General features: G+C 39.3%; 1 protein-coding gene across 1 annotated transcript in view; it reads right to left on the bottom strand.

Annotated features, from left to right (window-relative positions):
* The window catches only part of TMEFF1 (transmembrane protein with EGF like and two follistatin like domains 1), a 113,067-nt gene that overhangs the window by 44,591 nt on the left and 42,202 nt on the right, over positions 1-26,274 (bottom strand). The window contains exon 2 of the mRNA XM_041408040.1: positions 1,772-1,881. Coding sequence (XP_041263974.1) covers positions 1,772-1,881 — 110 coding nt within the window. The remainder of the gene's footprint in view (positions 1-1,771; positions 1,882-26,274) is intronic.

The following is a 26,274-nucleotide window of genomic DNA, read 5'->3' as shown; positions in this document are numbered from 1 at the left end:
TGGAACAGGTTCCCCATGGAAATAGTCACAGCACCAGCTCGACAGAGTACAAGAAGTGTTTGGACAATGTCCTCAGACACGTGGTGTGACTCCTGGCATGTCCTGTGCAGGGTCAGGAACTGGATTCAATGACCCTTGGGGGCCCCTTTCAACTCAGCATATTCATGGATTCTGCAATTCCCTCACTAGCAGGAACATCTTACCTGACCACAACCTGGATCCCAGATCAATTTAATTTTGCAACTCTCTTGTTAGGGTACATTTTTCTAAAAATTGCAGTTTTAACAACATAAGAAATGCCTTGCTGTATTAATTCAGCAAGTATTTTCCTGGCTGAAGCTTTTGACATATATGTTATGCAAAGACACTTAGACCTCTGAACTATAAGTGGGAGTTGCAAACTAATCTTAGGAAAAAAATGTAGTGGCACAGTTATCCAGCTCTGTGATGAATAGGAAACCCGCTTCTGGAAGAACAGGCTGATATTCATACATCTTCATTTCAGTGCCTCTTCAGCTGAACCACTATACACAAATGTGTCTATTTTCCTTTCAAAACCTTGAAATATCAGAAAAAAAAATAGCTAGCCCTCAGGTAGTCTTGCATGTGAAGAACCTATCAGTTTGGGCTGGGTGTTTGTTGCCTGGAAATTGTGGTGCTGCTAGTTGCAGCAAGTTGAGTAAGCTCCATTAAATTTGAGAGTTACAGGAAGATTTTCAACCTGCTATGTTTGAAAAACACAGTATCTTCTCCTCACCCATAGACTTATTTCCTAAGAGTATAGAATAAATTATTCAAGAAGTACAAGTAAACATGCAAGTAGTTTAAAAACAATGTTTTTTTTAAAAAAATGCACTCTTCAAAGCAAACAGTTTAGCACATGGACTATTTTTTTTTTTTTTATGTCTTCAAGACCTGCTTACTAGGAAGTAACAAAATTTGCCACCTACAAAAAATAGATTAAACTTTTGGTTATCCTAGGGTTGTGTTTCTTTTCCTTTTTTTTATCATTACTTAGCTTTGATTTTACTATTTTTCATAAATAAATGTTACAGGCAGACTGAGACAGATGAAAAAGCCTTGTCTCATAAAAATTTTTTCACCCTTTAAAAGGCAGCTAGAACAATGTCCCCAGCACAGGTGAACAGCACACTATCAAAAGCCAGTGCTGAAACACTGTAATTCAAAACCAGTGTAAGATCATATACACACCATTGCTATTCTGGTTCCCCTTGATTTATTATTTATTGCAAACAGAACACATAATTATTTTTAAAACATTGAAAGACAGCCCACTCCAGGGTTTGCTGATAACACTGCCAGCTCTTCCAGTTTTACCATGAGTCTTGTACATAATACTTGATACATTTGTCCTGGCTATAAACTATGAAAAGAAAGAACTGCTATATTTTTCTTTAAGAAAGTTGGTGGCAGGAGGGGAGAAGAATTCCCATGACAGTTATAAAAACTGTAAACTAAAGGCTCAAAACCAGACAAAAAATTGAACCTGCTATTTACTTCTTTTTAAAACTTCAGAAGACATCTTAATTTATTTTTTTTTTCTGAGAAGGACTAATTAATTGTTCTAATTCATAACCTTTATGATCACTGATATTATCTGATCCAATCAGTGCCATTGAAAAAGGGGCTTATGGTTAGTGTCCATAAGCCTGTTCCTGAGTGGAATTTTTGAAGCAGTGACTCTACAAATACTTCAATACACCTGAAGGATTTGTTAGAAATGGCAAACAAAAAGGTGAGCAGCCCTTACCTGGAACTGACACGCACATTTCAAGCCATCTCCCTCTTCCTTGCACACTCCTCCATATTTACATGATGACTCATCACACACTCTTACGTCAGAGTCCCTTACATTTAACTCTGCAGAAAAAACAGAAAAACGAGACAGGAAAGAAATTGTAAGATGAGTTATTTTGAGGACTGCCTAGTCCTTAAACCCTCTCAGCACTCCTGCTGCCTTACTCCCATATAGAAATTAAAGGAAAAATGCCAGAGCTGTTCCCCAGGCTGCCTTTCATGGGCTCAGCCCTGCCCCTTGGCTCCTCTCCAGGGGCAGGTCCTGCTCCCCAGAGGCAGCTTTCCCTGGCTGGGAGAGTGGCTGTGGATAAATGCTGTTCATCACATAAACAGATACAGAGAAAGCATGTGTTTATACTACCCAAATTCTCTTCCACGTTTCCCCTGATGGGGATGCCACAGTTTAAAACCCTTCTCCATAGAATTTGTTTCTAGTAGGAGTCAGGAGCTTTACACAGGTTATAGCCTATGTTTCTCACCTGCTACCTCTTTTTGCCTTACTTTCTACAAAAGTCCTGAGGAAGTAAAAAAGCTAAACCATCAGAATTCCTCTGCCTCACTTTTCTGTCTCTCCCATGGCCACATGTTATCCTTCAGACTAAAAATAAACCCAACTGTGTTTAAACTATTATAATTTGCTTGCACTGTAGGAGCCAGACTAATGAACCAGAGATCTGTGTCTTAGTTGCTACATAAAAATATGGAGCACAAGTGGCAGCTCCTGTCACTGTAAGCTTGCAGCACAGAACAGCTGGCAAGAGGGGAAACCAAGGGGCTTCACACATCAACTGCATAGGCACTAGCTCCAGCACAAAGGTCTCCTAACTAGCTTCAAGTTCTTTCTGGACATCACAGTCCAAGCCTGGTTTTAAAAGAGAATAAATATCAGGGTTTGCTGATAACACTGCCAGCTCTTCCAGTTTTACCATGAGTCTTGTACATAACATTTGACACATTTGTTCTGGCTTTTGAAATAAGTATTTGATTTGAATTATATGTAGGAAAGAGAGCAAAAGAAAGCACAAGTGGGATAATGGAAGTGGTCAGTGTCTGCCTAAATGTGACCTCATCAGGCTGTGTGGGAATAGTGCTGGTACTATTGATTCCAATGAAAAGGGCAAAATAACACCAAGGTCTCTGGAAAAATGACACTGTTAAAAGTGCAGTGAAATCAGAGGATATGATTCAAAGATGTCTGTGCTATAGTTCAAGCCAGAAACCTTCAGGACTCCACAGAAAGTATGATCCACTAAAGAGGTTCACTGACAGCGGTGTGATTTAAAATAATGTCTGTGACTTTTAATAAGCAAGCCCTATCCAGAAAACTGGCTTAAAGAAAGAACTGAACACCAGCCATTCAGAGATGGGGAAAGGTAGGTCAAAAGCAGAAGAAAATAATCCTCGCTGCCACTTAGAGTCTTAAATAGGCAATCAGCCTCCTCCTCACAGCAGTATCAGCACTTTGGTATGACAGTGACAGACACCCTGGAAAACTGCTCCTATGTGTTTATGTAACATTATACGCCCACACATATAGTTTATATATACAAATAATTAAATAAAGAAACAATAATTGCTGCAATGAATTTTACCACTTTTGCCACATGCTTCTATATTTAACAGAGCCTAATTATGTATTTTTACGGCACTGAAGTTACAGGATTACAGCTCAGTGAAAAGTCCAGTTATAATCCAAATATTTTTTTGTTAGCCATGAGAAAAAAATTGAGAAACATATTGATTCTTTTCCTTCTATAAGTCCATCGCTCCCAAAAGCATAAATGAGGAGGGCAATGTCTGTAACAATGGGCAGATAGGTATCCTGGTTGCCGTCACAACCCCGTGCCTGTGTTCTCTAATGTTATTCTTAATGTCGCCGTTTATCAAGCGTGACTGCTGCGTTGTAGGGACCAAGGTAATGTGACAGAACATTGCAGCTTTTCAATTTAATGTGTTCATAACTCGCTCCTGAAGGAAATGTGTGTTTCTTTCTCTTCATGAAGGTCTGTTCCATGAAGATGAACAAACTACCAAAATTAATTAAGGGGAAATGATTGTCATATCTGAAAGAAGGGTCCACCTTTAGGTGATATGACATCTGAGAAAATGAAATTCTAAAAAGGAATAACCGTACAGTCCAATTAGAGCATGCACTGCTTTCAAAATACTGTGCTCATCAGGTCAGGAAAAAAATGAGGTTTTGGTCCCCCCTACTCAACTCTCAGCTGAGCACGCTGGACTCAATGCTTTGCAACATCCTACTCTGTGTCCCTGACCAGAGGAAGAAACCCCTTGGCAGCTGCAACTCCTGCTTGAATTTCTGTGAATCTACACAATGTCCAACTGCCCAAGCAGTGTAGTGCAGACTTTTCCTCAATATTGGTGTTCCCCAGTGTGGAGAGGGCACACAAACATCCAGAAAGGAGCCCCCTCACCACAGTGGTGGGCAAGGGACCTCACTTTTTTGCAGAGGGGAAGGACATGGTGGGCTCAGAAAGAGAGGTCAGGTAGCAGTTCAGCATCAAGGCTGAACTCGAGATGTACTTGTTCATAGATTAGCTATTGCTCTGCCTGCAAAAGCCAGAGAGAAAGGGAAAGATTTCAGAACAAAACTGTAAGAAACGATATGGAGATGGGAGTGCAGAATTAGCCTTTGTGAATCTCCCTCACCCCAAGGAAAAAAGACATTTGGCATTGTTTTTGATCCCAGAGGAGGAATTAAGAGGAGAGAAAGGACACTGTGATTTTAATGGCTACTTCATTGTAGGCATGGGCTGGTTTTCTTTCCATATAAACGATAAATACTGATTATAAGCTTTACGGCATTAAATGAACACTGAGCAGGAAAGGTCATGCAGAGACCGGGAGAGAACATGATTTTCCAAAGTTCTACAAAAACAAGATATCCTGGTGATTGGCACTTGAACATGACAGATGAACTTTATTCTATGACAGGATGTCGCCTAACTCCTTATTCCATTCAGTGGCAAATTTCAGCGGCAGCAAATTCAGGCTGCATGATTACACCTGATGGAATCACAAGTACCAGGAAGTGTGGGGGCTGTAATTACTTCTGCACCCACAGCATTCCGTTCAAAAAGAAATACATGTGGATGGGTGGATGATGTTAAAAGAGTGATGGGAGGAGGAACTGTGGATGTCTTGCATGTCTGAAATGTGCTTTCTTTTCAGTGAATTCCCCACAGACAGAGAATTAAAACAGAGTCTCTGCAATTATTTCCAGAAGAATGGAATCATCATTGTAAGAACAGCTCTACAAGATGAGCAAGAATATGTAGCAAATGATTTAGGGTAATTTCTTGCATGTTTCTTTAATGCCTATTGTAACTTGTTTCCTTGACTTCCAGCAGGTATAAATAAGAGAAAGCCTCAGTGTGATTCATGAGGCACAGCGAGAATATGCTAGGTAGTAATCCATCAATTCCCAAGAGAAAATATAATTAGCGCAATTAAATCAGGCTTCCAAATTTATGATAAAATTAATCTCCAAAGACCTTAAATGAGATATTAAAAATGATTTGCTAGTATCTGTTCAGCCAATACACTTCCTGGTTGTGTGAAGCCTGACTGGCACAGAAGAGCTTGCAATGACCTACAGCAAGGTCTTCTGGGTTTGTCTTTTTTTCTCTGTTGAAAAGAATTCACTTTGTGAAAATTTGTTAGATCAGTAAAAATGAGGAAAGCCTTCTCCATTTTGATTCCTTTCAGAGAATGTGAAGTACAGCTCAATACAAGTAGCTGTAGACTGGCTTTTTGCCTGTGACCTCAAAATGCATTGCTCTGAGGCTCTTGTTATAAGGTAAATTACATGTGTCAAAATGCTGAACCTGAAGATGAAATCAAATTTGTAGCTTTAAGTACACCAAACATCTTGTTTCCATTTGGATACCTCAAGAATATAGCAAAATCTAAGATGGGCAAATATGTTTGCTTTGCTTTTTCATAACTCATGTTTCTCCTGGGGTTGGCAATAGTACCTAGTAATGTTGAAGGGATATAAGAAACCAAAAAATACCTTTCCCACATGAAAGTGAACATGCGAATATTGCAGCTGTGCCTGAGAAAAACCTCACTCTGCCTGCCTGTCTATCTGTTTTCTCTTTCTGTGGGTAAGATTCCAAAGAGTATAGGGACCCCTTGTTGTCTTTTGCTCTTGACCTATGGGTTTGGTAAAAAAGGGATAAAAGGGTAAAAAAATTGCATTAGAGGGAAAAGGCAAGGATTTTTTGTCTCCAAACAGTTTGCTCTTTGTGAAGCCAAGCTTTAAATTAGGATGCATGACCTCTCATGGAGGTCATATATAGGCACATACACATGGACAGAACCCAGGAGAACTCACAAAAAGTCTGTAACTCTACAGCTTAATAGAACCCCCAAAGTTGTAAGAACTTGAGTTGAGTCAACATTGGCTTAGAAAAGGGGCTGAGGAGAAATTATGTTGTGTAAGGATATGTTAGAGCACACAAAGTCTACTGGAGATAGTGATGTTATTGCTGGAGCTCTCAGGACCACAAAACAGAGTCAAAGAAGGCAAAATCTGATGAACAGAAAATGTATAACCTGCTCAGTTTTGGGAGTCAGTCTTATGACTCTGGATTGGCTTGGGCAAATCACCGTTTTTTTCTTCCTTTTTCTTTTTTCTTCTTTTTTCCCTTTTTTTTCTTTTTTTTCCCCCAAATTATTTATAAACGAATGGAGAATTTAATGGGGGAAAAAACACCCAACAAAATCTTTCCCTTATAAAAGGAATGATAAAGCTGAGGTGCTCACACGACAAGTACAGTAATAACCTGAGTCTTAAATCGAGCTCCTGAGTAAACCTTTACCTGCCAGTCACAACCTTTGCCACACAACAAGGATGATACTCAGAACTAGGCCTCCGATCCCATGCTTCCCAAGGACAGCCTGCCCACTTCAACCAGGTGAGTTTGAATGGCAAAATTACCCAGGGAAGTATTTTGGGTGTCCCTGGAATACCTCTGCTCACCTCCTGCTGCCAGCTCAGAACAAAACTGCACAATTCTCCTGTAAACCCTACCCATTGCTTGCAGACACACGAGCATCCCATCTGGCAGTGGCTTCAGTCACTTCAGATTTCCATCACCTGCAGTGACTCTGACATTGGTTCAAACACTTAGCTCACATGCAGACGTCTATACATAAACATTTACATTTAGATGTCTTAATCTACAAGCTCAGCTCCATCCCACAGCTTTTCAAAGTACATCCAGAACAGCCATTCCTGCAGGAAGTCATGCAAATGCTTACAGAGCTGTTTCACCCAGGCTCTGAACAGAAAGTGTAATTGTGGCAACTTCCTAATATCTAGGAAAGGTATATATTAGGAAAAATACCTTAAAAATGCCTAAGCTTCCCCTGACACAGCTTCATGCCTTTCCATCAGGTCCTGCCATTGTTCAGCAGAGAGATCAGTGCCTGCCCCCCTGCTTCCCCTTGTGAGGGAGCTGCAGACCAGGAGGAGTTCTCCCCTCAGTCTCTCTTCCCCAGGCTGAACAGACCAAGCGACCTCGGCCACTCCTTGCGTGGCTTCCCATCTAGAGCCTTGACCCTTTCCCCATCCTTGTTATTCTCCTTGGGATATTGCTGGCTTTAGCCTTCAGCCAAAGGAGAAAGTGGCTTTTCTTGCTTCATCAGTTAGAGAACAAAATATTATTAAAGCACTGGAACCACGAGCTTCCCAAGTAAGTGTGTATCGTTGATAAAACCTGAGATTACCATTGATTTGGTAATTAATAAACAACCTCTGCATTACGTTTTCCAGAGCATTTTATAATCCTCATGTTTCAGCACTTGTGGATTATGTAAATCATAATAATTTGCATTGTAGAGTTTGTGTTTGCTGATTTTCTTCTCAGAAATTGTCATAGGTTATGGGTGAAGAAAAAGAGAGCAGACAAGCCCCTCAGACAAAATTAACAATTACTTGTCCAAATAAATAATACTTGCTTGTGTCAAACAAGGCAAAGCAAGACAGAACTGGGCATATTATCTTGTTCAAATGAAAAATTATGTTTTTCAGAAAAGAAAACAGACAATGGGGCAAACTACTGGGAAATAATTTTGGGAGAAGAAGGATGCCATTCAGACTCTGCATATCCCCTTTGAAGACGGCTGTTGCCACTGATTTAAGGTGACAGTTTAGGAAAAAAAAATATAAGAAATTAAGAATATGGAGAGTGGAAAGAGAACAACAACAAAAAGAATTTTTAAATAAAGGCAATCAGAGAAAAAACATAGAAAAATGAAAATGTAACACAAGAAAATCTAAAACAAATGTAAGCTTTAAATAATTAAACCAGTTAAAAGTCATTGAAATGTCCTTTTCCTGATTTCATATGGTATCATTTTCTTTCAGACTTGAATTAAAAGAAAACAATTCACTGGGACAGCCAAGAGGTTATATGAAAAAGAAATTTAAAAAGGAACAAAATTATTAAAATGAATTTACTCTAAAAAACCATAGACAACTGTAATCTAACAGCATGCAAATACTCCTACATTTTTTTAATTGGTCAATTGATGGATGCCTTGTGTGGCTGATGGCAAATCTGCTGTTTTGAAAACAATCTTAGGCAGTATTAGAGGATAGCAAAACCTGTTTTGCTGTGTCTCGGTGCAATATTTAATGCTCAATTGTGCAGAAAAAAAAATAAAGCTGTGCTTTGGCTCTTGAAAATGCTATCTGAGTGAATAAAGCTTGAAATATTTCCCTAAAACTACTTTTACAAGACTGCATTAGCTTTTGATTGCTTAAGTGCTGTCCAATTTATCTAGGATGATTATACTTTTACATTTCAAATCACCATAGTTTCCTTTTTGAACAGAGGAGAACTGAATGCATACATGCTGCTGAAGCAATTAGTATTCTTGTACACAATAGGAAACCACAGCAATTTTTAACAACTAGCACTCACACAGCAAGGTAACAAGACAGGCTTTGAACCTGAGAGTCTCCCACACTGCAACATTCACATTGCTAGTGTGCCTGAGACTAACTCTATTCAGTGCGAAAAAAGTAAGGAAAAGTGCCATAGCGACAAATGTTTGTTTGACAGCTCCATCAAAATATTGGGTGCAGCCGTGGTACATTTCTGCTTCCATCAAAGGGAAAAAAAATACTTGCAGAGAAAGTTAACTTCTTTCTTATATTAAAAGCTTTGGCAATATTTCATAAATTCTATATAATCTGTAGGTGAATATGTAACCAAATGGTACAAACGACAAGCTGTGCAGTTGGTTGGAGACAGGGATAGGTGTGGGGGGTACCTGGAGTTATTTTCTCACTCATAAACACTTTTGAATCAAGGTCAGGCAGTACAGCAATCTGGCCTTCAGGACCTGGATCTGTGTGCTTCTCTGTCAGCAGCTATCCAGGACACTGACTTCAAAACTTGCTTGCAAAGCAGAATATGTCTTACAACAAAAAATTATTGACTATGATTATGCAAAGCCATTATAAAAAAGTAAGCATGTCATTGCATATTTTTACATAAAATCAAAGTATTAGAAAAGGAACATGCTCATATAGCATATTTACAGCAAGATTGATTAAAACATATATATTATCAATCTTCAGTCTCTAAGGAAACCAAGGCTGTGCACGAGCTGCAACTTTCCAGACAGGTTGGTTTGTTCCTATAACTTCTGCATTCACTGGGGAATTTCTGCCAAATCTGACAGCAGGGGAGGCCTGGTACACTGATCTTCCTACAAACTAATGGAAAATCAGTGGCTACTTGGAGAAAAGGGTCTAATGTCTAATGTCTCCACTGCCAGTAGGAGGAATTCAGGGCATGTCCTGCTTTCAGCTAGGGTAGAGTAAATTTCTTCTCAGTAGCTGTTACAGTGCTGGTTTGGATTCAGAATGAGAATGGTGTTGATAATACACTGATGTTTTGGGGCTTTGTCATGTTTATCCCAAGTCGAGGACATTTTTTCCTTGTCATGCCCTGCCAGTGAGGAGGAGCACAAAAGAAACTGTGAGGGAGCACAGCTGGGACAGGTGACCCAAACTGACCAAAGGGATATTCCACACCATAGAACGTCATGCCCAGTATACAACATGGGGGGAGTTACCTGGAAGGGCTGCTGATCTGGGTTCAGGAAAGAAGGTCTGGCATCAGTCAGTGGGTGGTGAGCAATTGCATCGTGCATCACTTGGTTTTTTCCCTTTTTGTTGCCATTATTATTTCTCATTATTATTGTATTTTGCTTTCCTTTCAATTATTAAACTGTTCTTATCTCAACATACAAGTTTTACTTTGATTTTCCTCCACATTCCACTGGGGCTTGGGAGGAAATTGAGAGGGGGTTAAGGAGTGGCTGCATGGTGCTTGATCTCCAGCTATGATTAAAGCCATGACATTGGGACAAGGCTCATGCAACCAGAACACAAACACATGAGATGTGTTTCTTTTCACAAACACATGCAAATAAGTGGCTCTTATTGACTCTTTCCCACTCATGGCACTGTCATGGTCCTCACCATACCGAGACTCACAAATTTAGTCTTGGATCTTGTAAACACATGGACTTTCAGGATACTGGCAAACTTGTGCTGCTGAATGCTAATGCCTATACAAATGGATTTATTCTGGTAGGTTAACTTTAAAAATAGTGCTCTTACACTTCACCAGCCTTTGACAACTAATGGGACTCCTAGGAAATTTTTCATTTGGGTAAATTATACTGTTAAGCCTTGACAGTTGTGCAGCATGTGCAATTACAGTCAGTGGGAAAATGTTATTTGTTCTTGTTCCCTTAATGCTTCCTTGCTTTCTTGCTCTGTTTCTGTTTGCAGAGTAGATGGTCAAATACCCAAAACATGTGCAAGCAATTTAGTAAGGGTGTTCTGTCTCTCCTCTCCCTTGCCCCCCAGGCTGGGGAGCTTCTCTGGCTTTCCAGTATCATTGCCCATATGAGAACACATCCAGCAAGTACAGTGCTCCCATGGAAGCTATAGCTTTGGCTAATGAATCCTTGTCATGAAGAAATCTTTGTGTGCCAATTACAAACCAAGGTGAGCTCTTTAGTCCTGTTCATGAAGTAGATCTGACTGTTACTTCCCTAAGTCTGTAGAGGACACTGAAACAACAGAGCCCTCATCTATACTCCCGAAGAATCTGAAGCCAAGTACAATAGTGGTAAAAATGAACACTAAAGCAATTAATAATCTTCCATAAGCATTGTGGGGAATTTGTTCTTCGGTCTGCAGGTGACATATGTAACTGAAGTTGATTTCTAAATTGGAAAATAATATTGGTCAAATTCTGATCCTATCCCTTGCACAAAATTCAAAGGCATAGAGTCCAGGGACCAGCTAGCCAGATTAAGAGCCAGAATAGAGGTGTCATGTTCTATTGTGTCTCCAGAATTACCATATTTGCATACAGGTAGGGGATGGATGGCTGATGGCTCTACCTCGCCTGGGTGCTAATTCCTGAGCTCCTTCTGTTTTCTGCTCCTCACTTTCATTTTTTCTACAGCAGAAGAGAAAAAAGCTCTGGTGTGAGCAGCCAAGAAGATGCCAAGAAGATGCAGCCTTTCTATAACCATGTCAGTCTGCTGATCCCTGCCTACAGAGCCCCGGGATGCAGTCAGAGAAAGGAGTCTTGGTCTCTGTGAGCAAGAGTAAGGGAAGCGTTCAAAGGGCCTGACCACAAGGTTTCTTGTCAGTGTTGAAACAAGGGCTGAAGTCAGCAGAAACCTGATCACATCAGGAGTATGTCCATTTGCCACAAAGCCCATATATTTTCTTCACTCTCAAGGTCATGTCAGTCTATGTTTGTCTTCAAGTCCTAGAAAAAAAGGAACTGAGCTCTATATGTGGATTGACAATTTCCTCTAAGCAAAGCTATGGAAGTGACTTGGCTTCTTGCTTGTTTTACTTCATTTTAAAGAGATTTGGGCAGAAATCAAAGCCAACTATAATTGCTTATTAACCTCCCCACTTTCTTTTCCCCTTATTCTTCTTGTGGTTTCAGTGTCAGAGAGAAATTCAAAGAGCAGCTGAGTCTTGGTCCTTGAAAGCTCCATGGAAACTGTACTCACAGCTGTGGAACAGCCTCACAGGTTATCATGCTGACCTGTCATGCTGACCAGGGATGAGTTGACCTTCTGGGAGCCATTATTTCAAAAACAAAAATAAATTCAATAATGATTAAAAAAAAATAAAATCTCTCCCCAGTATAATGGAAAGCACTTAGAGGGAACTGCTGGCTTTCCATGGATGAACCAACACAATGCTGACACAGATAATACTGCACAACTCAGGTTATTACACATGCTCTCCATATTACACACATTATGTATGTTTGCTGAAAACTGTATGTTTCTTGGGGAAAAAAAAATATTTTAAAAATGAGAAATAAATATATATACATGCACTCAAACTCCATATTTTCAGTAAAATATACTTTCAATGTTCACTTTTGGCTCCAATGCTACTACTCATTCCCTTCTACTTCTTCATTTATCACAACATTTTTCCTTCAGAGATAAAAAAAACAGAAGAAGAAAACTCTCTGGAATGGAAAGTCCTTGCATTTCTCAGCTACAAACCCTAGAAAAACAGGTGTCTTTTGGTGAATTTTCTAGAAAAACACTATTTACTAAAAAATTGTTTTCAATGAGGAACAAGTCTATTTGAAAAGGTGTTTTGCCATTTGGCATACATAGTTTGAGGGTCCAGTCCTATAAATGCTTGCACAGAGACTTAACACTCAGCATTTGTGATATCTAAATAAGCTGAATGGAACTGATTATGTGCAAGACAAAGAATGTCCTTAAGTGCTTGTAGGATCAAGGACACAAGCAATTTCTTGAGGATCTGATTTTTATGCAGAAAACAATTAACTTGACTTGGGCTTCTCTCTATTTGTTACAAATGCGTAGAATTACAGAGTGGAGAAATTTTTAAAGCACTGTGTGTTTCCCAGGTTTGAAACTTTCCCTTAAAAGCAGCAGAAAATATCTGACAAAAAGTTGTCAGATAGTGTATTAATCTTAATTATTCACTCTCTACAGGGAAAATGCTGCTGTCTGCAAGACCACTTGATAGTGGAAATCTATAATGTGACTTCAAATAGCTTAAATTTTAGATATTACTCATTGCTCCCAGTTACTATCATTCAGAGCTATATGAAATACCTAGGGGCTGCAGTGAAGATCAGAGCTCCCTTCTGAAAGGCATGGGTGAGAAGCAGCCCATTACTTACAGCATAAGCACAGAAGCCGTACAAATTGTGATAAAAATCAGATAACATCATTTCCCTTTCAGTGGATGTGATTAAGGAAGAAAAGTATACATAGAGGGAAGGATTTATCCAAGGCAGCAACACAAGGACAAGGCAGGATGCCACAATGGAGCTCGTCCCTGTCCAATTGTTTTGCTACAAGGTCATCTTTTCTCACTCTCATCACCTTTCCTTTAATAGAAATATTTTCAACACCATAGCTAGAAAATCATTGTGACCACCAAAAATGGAGCAGACACAAAAAGATTTAGGCAGTACATGTTGATTAATTTAAAAAATGAGAGAAAGAAATGAATACTAATACGCTAAGGCTACAAATGCTAACTAGAGAGTTATGTTGATATATTAAATGCAGCTTGCAGGACTCATTTGCTGTATTCAAATCGCTGATAATCACTGCTCAGAATTCAAACTGTGCTGCTGTGATAGACCCTAATGCAGACAGTGCCAAGCAAACCCAGAAATGTGTCTCATAGGCCCACTGGGAAAAATTTGTTTGTTCAGGAACACAACACTGTAGGGGGCTGGCTCTTGTGCAGCAACACATGGAAATATGGAGGAGCCTGAACAAGCTTTTAGGATGTGCTTTGCCCTAGGGAGGGTGGGACAGGGGGGCAAAGAAGAAGATAAGTTTGGCTTAAATCAAATATAGAGACTATTTTTTAGAAAAGACACTGTCTTTGCAAGGATGTGAGGAAAAGGACCTATGCTCACAGCTCCACCCTATGTGGTCTCCTCTGACAGGGCAGGTGGTGTCCCTGTGCACTCAGGACCAGTTTTCTACTAGAAACACCTCATCTCACATGCTCTCTCTTTCCAGTCAACTGAGATTTTCAGGAGTTGATCCATTCCTTGCATAAATTGTAAGAGAAACCACTCCTGCAAGGCTCAACTATGAGTTTAGCTCAAGGCCGACTGAACATGGGGAGAAACCTGCTGTATGTAGAATATCCAATTGACATTTTCCAAAAATGTCAGCACCTCACCTGTCATCAGAAGGTGATGGGGGCTGCAAAGGTTTTGAACTTCTAGCAAGATCTGAAAACTGTAAACCTGTCATAAATCTTACTTCTAACTTTGCAAAAGTGGAAGAGTCTGCCAAACTTATACACAAATTTATGAAGAAAAAAGTAAATTTCATGTCTACATAACCTCCACACTAGTGAGACTACAGATCAAACTTGACAGTTTGTGGTCACAAGATAGAATGATCTTAATTCCAGAACCAAATTTCAAGTTTAATTCAAGTTAGTAGTGCCTGATATCCATTTTCTATCTGGAAGAGTCTGCCTTGCCTTCCGCAGAGAAAATCAGTACAGCATTTCCCATGTCACAAATACACATTCAGTGCTTTTCCTAGACACTCTTCTGGCAGCTCTGCATGGGTGGGCCACCATACTCAGCTGAGTAAATAAGGGGATGGGTGGCTTGAACACTTGGTTCTTGAAGGATTCAGCATTTTCACTGCTCATCTGCACCAGCATTTTCAATGTTAATAGAGACTGATAGAGCTGAGGCAAAAGGAAAACTTTCAGAAAACAGTCTTCTTGCAATGATAATGATTATGAATGTTTCCCATAACCTCAGCCAAGATCTCTGGGCGAGACTTCCACTGACACTGCTGATCAATTCTTTGTACACAGGATTACTGAATGGCCTGTGAAAACAAATAACTGGAAACATCTTCCCTCCAATTCCCTAATGCTGTTCACAACAGTTTCATATAAACACAGCCTTACTTGTATCCAGGTGAGGGAAATCAGCAGGGTCTCATGGCCATCTCTTACATATTATATTCTGCTCCCAGCAGCTATAAATTCAACACTTCGCTAGGCATTAAATTTACTCTCAAGAAACATTTTCTAAGTGAGGTGACAGAGTTATTGCACTGTTGCAGCTGTGGAGTCAGATGGCAGTGTGCCAGAACTCCAACAAAATTTTAAATTAGAAATCTGACCATCTGCTATAGGTGGGAAAAGGGGACTTTTATGTCCAGGCTCCTCCCTTAGTTTTGTAATTTCCCTGGTACGAAAATGCACAGTCTGGTGTGCAACAGATGCCATATGCTTTTCCAACGACTTCTTATTTGCAGCTGATAAGCACTGGAATGTCTTAAATATTGAAGAGAATCAGGAATTACTTCTTAAATGGCATTATGTCCTGCTATTACTCAGTCTGGGACAAAGCAGGGTAGTACTTTTCAAAAACTTACAGTTACTTTGGGATACCCCCAATAATAAAATCTGCTGAAGTTTACTTACTTGCTGCTTGAAACAGGATCAACAAGGAGAACACAATGGTTTTTACCACCTGCATCCTAACTAGCTCTTCAATCAATAGTTAGAGCTGGTGTATCTTTGAATATTATGGTAAACTGTTTAACAGCTTCTTTGAAACGTGTAAAAAATGGGAGTGTCTTCAGATAGGTAATCATATTTTTGGAGTCTGACTTTCATACGAAAATGTTATGAAATTCTAAATAAATGCAGAACAGGAAACATTTTATTGATGCTTACATGAACATTGACAGTGCTGCTTTTATATAATTCTAAATCACAGCCTAAAAGAATGGTAGAAAAGTACAAAAATGGACCTGAGGTATCACACAGTACATTCATGGATGGGAAAACACACAATGCATTGGATCTGAGATGAGTATGGCAGATCCTGACACTAAAATGTGCACGGCAGTAGCTCGTTTAATCAATAGTGACGATGAACACTAAAAGAAGGATTCTGTTTAAGTGTATATTCTAATACTGAATTTTAATTGTATATATAATTATAATCCCCCATGCATTATTTAAATGATCACTCCTCTTCCTATTTTTGCTATACAAAGTGGGGAGAAGAGCAAAGCCCCTGAATTGTATCTAGAGCCATGTAGAGCCACTCAATAGCTACATCAAAGGCCAGTTACACTTATCAATATTGAACTTTAAAAAAAAAAAAATTGAATTCACTGTTTCTCCTGACAGATAAAAGACTCAGACTTTCTAAGGGATATTTTCACAGCTCATGGGCCACCTCTTTCTTTCCTCTTTTTCATTCTGCACAATGCTCTATGAAATATGTTTGGGGCCTCTGGGTCCATTAAATGCATATCTTTAAAGCAGTCTGGCTCAAAGGGCCCCATGATTAGGCTGAAAGAGCTCCCTTCTCCAGTGTGAAATGTCACCAGAGACACTCTAAAAGTGTTTAAATCCCAAACACCATGTCTGCACCTGAGCTCAGCCCTTGTGCACACAACACAGACATTTGTAATATCCACTGTGCAGAACAGTGTTTTTTCCAGAACGCTCTTTGAAATCTGTAGACATAGCTGACATACCTTTAGAATACTAAAAAAAAACCCACAAAAACTATTATTAGAGAAGTCACATTTCCATACCCTTTTAGGATTACTACAGAGAAGAGCCATGGAAATTTAGACAATTTTTAGCACATCCCAAGTACATTTTAGTAGCTTTTATAAAGAAATCATATTGGATACTGATGGGTAATTATGCAGTCCCTTAATCAACTTCATATTCCTGTTACATTTATATCACAGTGGGCAGGTTTCCCGCAAAAAATTGGTTTGGGGCTAATCTCTTGATGATTTGGTGGCTGTGTAAAAGCATTCTGTCTACATGAGGCTGTCTGAAACATTAAGATATCAAACACATAAATCTGCTATTGTTGCACTGCAGGACTTCAAAAAATACTATTAATATGTATTCTGTAATACCAAAGATGTCCACAGGACTTTAAAACAGATGAACAAAAATTTCAAAGGCAAGGTAAATATTAATTCAGTTAGATCAAAATACAGAAAGAATAGATAATGAAAAGCAGTGCCAAGAGTCAGATAAAGGATGCCAGGCATTAACAATAAACAAGAAGAAAAACTCTTAGGAGAGGATCAGTAACTCCTCTTAGCTGCCCCTCATAATAAGTTTTCAGCATTGTTTACTGGCCATGTTATCTTTTTAATACTGATTCCAAATCTTAAATTTAATATCTTTATTCTAAATTTAGGCTTTAGACTCTCACTGAAAGCTCTCACAGCTGGGTACTTCTAGAAGGTTTGGGGGGAAAGAGTGGGCTAGAAGCACTCACTGTTTAGAACAGCATGAGTCTTTTATGAGTTTTTTTGCTGGTGCCATGCAATTTTACACTTTTCCGTGCATTTTCTCACAGCTCATGCAGCTTTTGGAAAGAGCCTCTACCCAACACATTAAGAAGAAAACCAAACACTTTGCGTGGAATGCCATCGTAGGACACTTATTGATACACTTACGCAAAGCCCCTCTGCTGCCATTGCGCGGTAGATGCCTGAGCCGCGGCTTTGTTGGGAGAGCAAGTGGCTCCAGTGCTGAGCATGTGAACCAAAGCTGCCCTAGGATCACTCCTTCAGCACACAGGGCAGAGGCAGCATGGAGTTGAATTCTATCTACCCCTTCTAAATAGTTCAGGAAGCATGAAACCTTAGAGGCATCCAAAGAAATGTGCTTTCTCTCCTTATCGTTATTAATTTCTTCTCATATTAACCTTATCATCTTGTACTGTTCTGCTGGCCAGTGTCCTCCAGCAAATGGAAAGGACCTTTAAAATTAGGCAAGACTGTAAGACTTAGTGATTAGCTGAGTTAACTCATCCTCTCTGTTTCCAACACTATTGTAAGGTTCTGTGCATCTTCCCTATTTTTGGATACAAAGAAAAAACCCACATTTGACAAAGTCCCATTTTGACTGATAACAGTGAACAGGCATAATTAAGATGGCTGAAAGGATCCATAAGTCAATGCTAGTACTAAAATAGAAGATAAAAACAAAATGGGCTGAAAATTTCATCTTTGAGAAGCATTGTGTAGAAACCATCAGCCATTTAAAACCTACTATGGTGGGTAGGAAAATTTTATTCTATTTTATCTGTGAATGATCCCAACTTCATACTTTCTTTGTCCACCTCTTATCTTTCTTTTCTTACATTTTTCACCTCATCCTAATTTTTGTAGTAACGTAGGATTGGCTTCATTTTTGAACTTAGGTTGGAACACATTGGCAGTCAATAATTTGGAGAAGAAACTGGACTGGGGTAGGTATTGCAAAAGGCAATTTAGAATTTGTAAAAAGTAATTATAACAATTTTAAAGAAAATAAGTAAGAAATGGTATAGAAATTAATTATAGGTAGTTGTAGGCTATACTTATAGTAAGTACCTTACAGTTTTAACCCAACTAGGGGACCAATCGCCATAAACAAATGCAGACAATAAAGACTGTAGCAAACCTGAAACAAGAAAGAAATTATATGAAAATACAATTATGCAACAAGAGTTTACTTCATATATCCTTAAACTTACAGGCAATGATGGGTTAGTAGATCTGTCTTTGTAAACACTGGCTGCAAATAGAACATATTTTCTACATGCATGGGTAAAATTTATGCTTGTATTTTATGTCTTATGGAACTGAAACAACTTCTCTTGCCCGAGAGGAGCACAAATTACTTTATCTGAGTAACAAGATGGTGACATTCTCTGAATCTGTCTCTTGAGCCCTTTTTCTAACCTATTATATACGGTTCAAACAATCCTTTAGATAGGTTATTAAAAATAAATGTAACATTTCCCTTCCTCTTCCCAGTATCTTCATTTGAGATCTAACTCTTCAGCAGACTCTGAAAGCAAAGAACTGTACAATATATTACAAACTATAGATATAAAAATACTGCTGCACTCAACACTGGAGATTTTTTGCTCTTTCAGAATACCTGAATGTTGTAATTCTTGCAGCCTTTCCTCACCATTATAGCATTTATGCTTCCTGTGTCTGACATTTCAAATATGTCTTAAAGAATCTTAAAGATCTTGGACTATAGCTTTTTTAAATGGCATTTGAAGAGGATTCTTTGAATGATGCTCACTCAGTATTACAACTTTTTAATTTTATCATTTATATTTTAACAATTTTACTAATATATTTTAACATTTTTTTGCAAAAGATTTCTACTACATATTATCTATGATAAAAAATAAACAATGCATTTTAAACGTGGGTGGGATTTACACTTAATATAAATTCTCTCACCTTCTGCATCTGAGCAGTTGAGACATGCTTTAGACATGTCTCAGCTTCCTAAGAAGGGAATGTGAACACAGGGCAAAAGAGAATCTCCCAGCACTTTCTAACCAGCCCCCCAGTATCGACAACCAGGGGTTCATGGCTGCAGCAGCACGTCATGAGTGCTTCTGCCCTGTCACCCAAGTGAAAATTCAGATGATTTAACCGCCCGAAAATTCCCAGGGAATTCAACAAACCATGGAAAGAGAAAATGGCAATGCATACTGGTCTTATACCTGGCGGCTATAGTTCAGATTATTTTAGATCAAAAATCTTTTGAGCAAGGATCCCTCCTGTAGGTTCCACATGACTGAGAACAGAGAAGACTATGACAGAAGCAAAGGGGAAACCACAAAATACAGCATTAAAATTTTTTTAATCATTATTTAATACACAGGACCACAGTTGGCCATGTGAAAGGCACTGTTCACAAATACAATGGCTGATAGTCCACAACAAAAGAGCAAGAAATAGCCTTCAGAAAAGACAAGAATGCCACAAAAACTAAACAGCTTCTTTGCCTGTGTTTACTGTGAACACTGAGGAGAGGTTCCTTCCTTATACACAAAAAGCTTGGCACCAGATGACTGGTAGACTTACAGTTCCCAATTTGTGTAGGGTTCCTATACAGTGTTCTTAGGCAAATTAGCAGAAAAGCAGTCAGAGGAGCAAAACTATAGCAGAAAAAAAATCACAAAACAAATACGGAAGAGCCAGCATGACTTTGCAAAAGCGATGTGCACCAGAGAAAACTGCTGGACTCCTTTGAAAGAGTAAAGGAGCAGGTGGACAAGGGAGATCCCCAGATGCCTAAATGTGCACTTGATAAAAGCCTTCCTTCATCAAAAACTTTAAATAAGCTAATTGCACCAAAGTGCTGGTCACGTGGAGGAAGGGTTAGCTGACTCCCCAGAAACATTAGGCCATGGACAGTCACTTTCAGATCAGCAGGATGCACCCAGTGGAGGTCAAGAGAGGTCTGTGTTCAGCTTTGTTTTTCAATCTGTTCCTGAAAGATTGGAAAGGGTATGAAGAGCAAGGTGAAAAGACTTTCTGGTTGTGTCAGGGTGCTAAAACAGATGGATAATGGAAAAGTTGAAGAAATCTTAAAAGATTGAATGACTGGGTTACAAATGCCTAACGATGTAATTCAATGCAGATAAATGAAAAAGAAACCATATGGAGAAAAATCCAACTTTCTTCACACATACGTATTAGAGATACATCCTGAGACTGTTATTACCATTTAAAAACAAAATGCTGGTGCTATAAGACAGTTTTACAAAAATGTCAAGTCTGTACTTCATAGTGGTAAAACCCCCTAGACTGAATGTTATGAATTGTTAGGAAGAGAACAAAACATAAACCAGAGTACATTATTATGCCACTATATAATCTGGAGTGCCTTTTTAATAATGTGTGCAGTCTGGTCCATTATTGCAAAAAGAACATAGAATGGAAAAAAAAGTTCAGAGACAACAAAAGAAGCTGAAAAACATCAAACCTAGCTCTTCTGTAGCAAAAATGGAATCCAAACACAGTTGTTTTCCTCTTCAAAGATAATCCTAAGTATGTACCAGAACCCAGCATGTTTTTCTGCAGCTGCTGTACAATGATACTCCTGATGTTTACAGCTGTAAAGCAATTAGAAACATTTGGCTGAAAATCACCATGTAGATAATAACATTATTATCCAGTGTCCTTAAAAGAGAAAGAGGAAAAACTTTTTGGAAACTACTACGAAGTCTTAGTGGTGTGTCACAAACTAAATTTAAGGCACAATCTTCTAAATGATCCTGCACAATTTTGTGCTTCTTTTCACTATGAGTCTCACAGTCTCTAAAAAGGCTGTTTAGCTTCCTCCTGAGATAAAGAAAAAAACCCCAAACTGCTATTTTTCTGCTTTTTTACTATGTGCACTCCTAGCCATGTCCATTCCCACTCCCACCTCTCAGTGCAACTCAGAGAACAGCATTTTCTCAGCATGGATGTTAGAGGGGAAAAGAAAAAATTTCTAGGGATATAATCTGTGCTGTTTTTTGGTCTCCACCTGGCATAATTTTGGCAGCATTTTGACTGCCTCCTAAGAGGCACTTGGGTAGTTAATTCTCTGCTGTAGGAGCACAACATTCAAGACAGCACCACACTGCTTCTTTTACTGTGCCAATCTCCTGTCCATCAGCCTGGACCTACCAGCATTTTGCTAAAGTGATTGTATTTTGGCCAAATACACCTGATTAAGACTCAATCTAGGCAGGCATCCTACTCCCCCATCTTCCTCTGCCTTTCCCACTAGGAGCCCTGACACAACTATCCCTGGTTTTCCACCTCCTCTGTCTTCCCCTGCTCAGGTTGAGATCCCCTCTATGTGCTATAGCAACAGGGCGGATGGTATCAGTTTTCTCATGCGCTGCCTTACACTGGCAGGGCACTACAAAAAGCAGACACAAATCTTCCCTTGCAGTGCTGTGGTGTCAGCATGACCTCCTGAAGCTGGCCCAGAGCAGCCACCATACCTCTTCTTTAGGGAGGCAACAAAAAACAGAGAAAGACTCAAAAGGGAAGAGGGAGAGAGATGAATTCTCAGACAGCTGCAGCTGCAGCCATGGATTCTCGTGCTTCACAGCTTACCTGAGTCAGGTCTGCAGGTGTCCTGAGCATTGGACAGCTTTTCTCAAGCTCTGTTGGTGTACATCACCAGAAAACTGAGACATGCTGCTCCTAGTTCTGTGTGCAACTTTGCATGGAAAGGTAAAATAACCATTCATGTATCAGAATAGGTTTTAGAATAATATTTTTTAGTTTTATTTATGGGGCACTTTTTACAAGCATGTGATGATGTATTTGAGGAAACATCTGTGCATTTATATGTGCAAGTTTCCTCTACATTTCACCTCTCTAAAACTGAGTCCAAATGGCAAAAAAGATAAGCTGAAGCCTTCCCTTTACCCACAGATACACACAGTATGTTTAAAGTATTCTTCCAGTATCGTAATGATTCAGGCAATAATAGAAAAGGGTAATCCCTCCTTCCAATGTGGGGAAGATGGAATTTGGTTGGACTTTTCTCCAGCTGAGTTCCCTCAGTGTTCAGCACCCTCAGTGTCGCAGACATATCTGTGTGCCACCTGTGACACATTACATCCTGAGCCAAATACACTGCCTAGGGGTTTTATATGGAATAAAACTGGTGGGAAGGACTGAAGGAGAAGCAGGCAGTAATTACCCACAAAGCTGAAAGGTAAGTCAGTGGCAAATATGAGACCATGTTTTCCTGAGGTTCAGACAAGAGGGCTGAAGTTTAGAGTCCTTAGGACTACAAATGCTTGTATTGAATTTCAGTATTTGAGGCACCACACAGAAAGGCTTTCATATATAAAGATCCATCAAATATGTCATGAGTATTATGTTACAAATGATTGAAATGAAACCACTTCTCATAAGAAATGAAGATGCTTTCCCAGCATCATTTCTCAATTTAAGTTACTAAATGAACTACAGGATGACTTTGAATTTTAGGGTCAAAGCATATTATACAGTAGGGCAGGTGGTTCAATGAGATTTTCACGGTATAAAGAGGTACCCTAAGTGAAGCAACTTGAGAGCCTTGCTATAAACACATTTTAGTCCAGGGGTGAAATCTCTGAAGAGTCATAAGCACTTGAAGACAAAGGGAGTAAAACAAATAATGTCTCCTCAACCGTAACAGCTGAATACTGGGAGAGATATTAAAATAAAATGCCATGACAGTTTATCAAGTGAACAAAATTGCAACCTTTTTGTTTTCACCTCCTTTTTCAATCAGTGTGTTCCATCTGTGAGTGTGGCAGTGATTAACTTTTCTTGCTACACCTAGAAGATGTGCTGCTACTCACTGAGCACACAGAGAGCACAAAGAGAACAACAGGTTGGTAATTCACTGGCCCCACAGAAGCAAATATTTAGGCCTTTTAAAGGGACCTGGGATGTGGGGGAGGGAAAAAGGAAGCACAACTCATTAAGGCTGAAGCAGAAGGGACCAGGTCAGGAAAACCAAAAGGGATTTCCAGGAAAGCCTGGAACATGATTACCTAGTTACTTGAAGGCAAAGATTCTTACAGCAGAGGAGGGTGGTCCCTACTTCAGACAGACCACCTGCAGTGCATGGGGACACAGCTCACCACTGTTCAGCAGCCCTGTTCAGCAGTCACCAGCCACCCTGCTCAGGGGCACAGTCCTTCCTGAAAGAGTGGACTCACCCAGAAGCACGGCCTGGATATCCCAGAGCACTGCAAAACAAAAGACTATGGGATCTATGCTGTAAAGTCAACATGGAAACAATGAGATTCAAAGACAAGTACTGAAATAAATAATGTCCTTTTGACTGAGCAAACTTGAGATATGCTCCATTAGGCATAACTTCTTGCAGTGCTTTCTTAGAGCTTTCTTTCACCCTTAAGTTTTCTTTCTTTGCTTCTTTTTTTTTTTTTAATTGAAGAATTTTGCTTGTTTTCTTTATATTAATCAGATTTCTTGAGAAGTTACTGTCCTGTGGTGTTAGGAATTTCCAAGGTAGCAGACACAATTGAAAAAAATGAAAACAAACCAAACACATTGCTCTCCTGAATGACAACGTTCAAAGTTGCATGAATAACAGAGTACTGTATCCCTGGTGTTAAAAAATCCCTCTGTAGATACTCACATTCCATGAACAGCACATCATTTATCACACTTTCTTTTAGAAAGTGCTGGGGAATATTTTAAAATTTAAGTGTCCAGAAATATATTCCTTTGTTTTCATTTTTCCTGTTGGGACAGGTATATTAAAACTTCTTTGGGTTCCAGTGGGATTTTCAAGAGCTCTCCTTGGCCAATTTAGTCCCATGGACTTCAGATAAAAACAGGACGATGAGCATATTTGAAGAACCTATACTAGAGGTAAACTTGACTAAATAGGGAAGTTCTCAAGCCAAATTTGGAAGCTGTATCCACTTACCTTAGGAATACATTTGACATCTTGGTAGCAATTATTTCCATATTTAACAGTTTGGGATGGATACTCAACTGAGTTTTCTTTATGAAATATATGTCTGGAAACCACCAAGAGTATCTTGAAATCTCAAATCTGAGAAAAAGAGCCTGAAAGTGCTCTGGTAAGTTCCAGACAGAATGTGCCCTGTCTGCTCTGCATGTACTGTTAAATGTAAGCCAACTAAAGTACAAATCAATAGCACCATTTTAAAACTCTAAAATGTTTTGCCTTGAACTTTGTCTTTTTTCTCTCACCTGGCCAAGTGTGGAAACAGAAGCAAGCCTTCACAGCCAGAGGTGAAAACAATGCATGTCTTTCCTTTCCCCTTCCCTCCACTTCATTTTCTGAAGTAGAAAAACCAGTATCCCACCTCTGAGGAAGCACTCATCTCCATGCCTGCCAGAGTACAGCTGAGAAAAGGCAGTGAGGCAGGGACTAAGGAAAATGGGAAACAGAAAAAGAACATCTTTCATTTGAAATCTCATTCAACACAGGTAACATTCAAGGGTGGGGGAATAACTATGTCCTTTTCAAAAGCCCAGGAGTGTAAAGAAGCACAGGTCATCATTATTAAAAGGCTGAAGTGGATTGCACGCTGCTTGAAAAGCTTAAGAAGTCTTCTCATTTACAAGTAAGAACTGCAAATGATGACAATGCTTTATAATTTGACCCCATCCAAATAATTCAATATTCATTGTGTCTGATATAAAGCAGACTTCCATTGCAAATGTATTAAATCCAAATTAATTAATGCTGAAACCTGCTCTCCAGTAAAATAATGCGATGTCATTTAATGTTTTCTTCCCCCTGAATATATGGTTATAGTCTGATTATAGACAGTTACAGTCTTCCAGTGAATTCTTGTGCTGTGTTACATGGTGTTGCATCTGCAATGTGTTCTCCTGGGATTGGAAAGCTAGCATGCAATGCAGTGTAAATGTCAGCATTTGCTCAGGACTAGTAATAACAGAGATATGTAACTGAAGAATGAGATGCTTCTCTAAAGCCCTAAAGATTTAAAAGGAAATTATGATATTCGTCAGAGGAAAAGATGATGCTCTTCAAAAGTTCCTGGATCAGAACTGGAACCCATTACTAGTCTTGGACACAGCCCCTGTGCTAATAGAGTGCTTTGTCAGAGTAATTGCCAAGTAGATGTTCAAAAAAGATAGCTTCTGGCTAACTTGGAGGTGTCCAGATGTTAAAAATGGGTTTTACAATTCCCACACCTTTTTCCAAAGACATTAGGTTCTAACTGTTGTGCTTAATTATTGTTCAATCTCAGCAAAGCAAAGTTATTTTAGATAACTGTAAGTTACTGTGGCATTATCTATTTAGCTTTGCTTGACCACCATCAACAGGAATAAAGCCATGAGACACCCTGGCCCTCTTGAATTAATTCAGTTCTCTTCCAGCTTTAAAGATAAGGAACCATCAGCCATTCCTACACCCTAAGTACAGACACAAGCAGCCAGGCACTGCTGCCACCATCATCCACAATAATTATTCGGCTCTGCAGTTTACAGGCATGCACTGAACTGCAGGTCACTCGGAATACTACACCCTAAGGCACACACTAAGTCACTTTTCAAACCCAAAAACAAGGTAAAGGCTGAAAAACAAAGCTCTTAGGAGGGTGCAACAAAGAAATTGTGGTGATGAAGGTACCCAGTGTTTCCCATAAAGGAAGGAGGGCAGGGAGACCTGGGTTTTATCAGAGCATGGTAAAAGAGAGGAACTCTCTTTTTTTGAAGAGGAGCCACTGAAGAAAGTGCTGATGGCAAGATGGTGGTACTGGCTGAAATGTGAAAGCCAGGTAAAAGGTATGAATTGCCATTTGCATGAAGGAAATTGCAGTGCAGAGAACTAATGAGGATTGAACAAGCTGATGCCTCAGTCCACCGTCCTGCTTCCCCAAAAATTACACAGGAGAGCACAGGCAGCATCAGTACTAACTAAGCCTGTACTTAAAAGAGTTGTGACAAAAACTTTTTCAAAATGTTCTTCCAGTCGCTTGTTACAAAAGAAACTTAAATTCTGAT

This window comes from Onychostruthus taczanowskii, unplaced genomic scaffold, assembly GCF_017590055.1.
Source record: "Onychostruthus taczanowskii isolate IOZ18803 unplaced genomic scaffold, ASM1759005v1 scaffold29, whole genome shotgun sequence".
Classification (NCBI taxonomy): domain Eukaryota; kingdom Metazoa; phylum Chordata; class Aves; order Passeriformes; family Passeridae; genus Onychostruthus; species Onychostruthus taczanowskii.
Note: the sequence above shows the minus strand (reverse complement) of the source record. Positions and strands in the feature narration are given on the sequence as shown.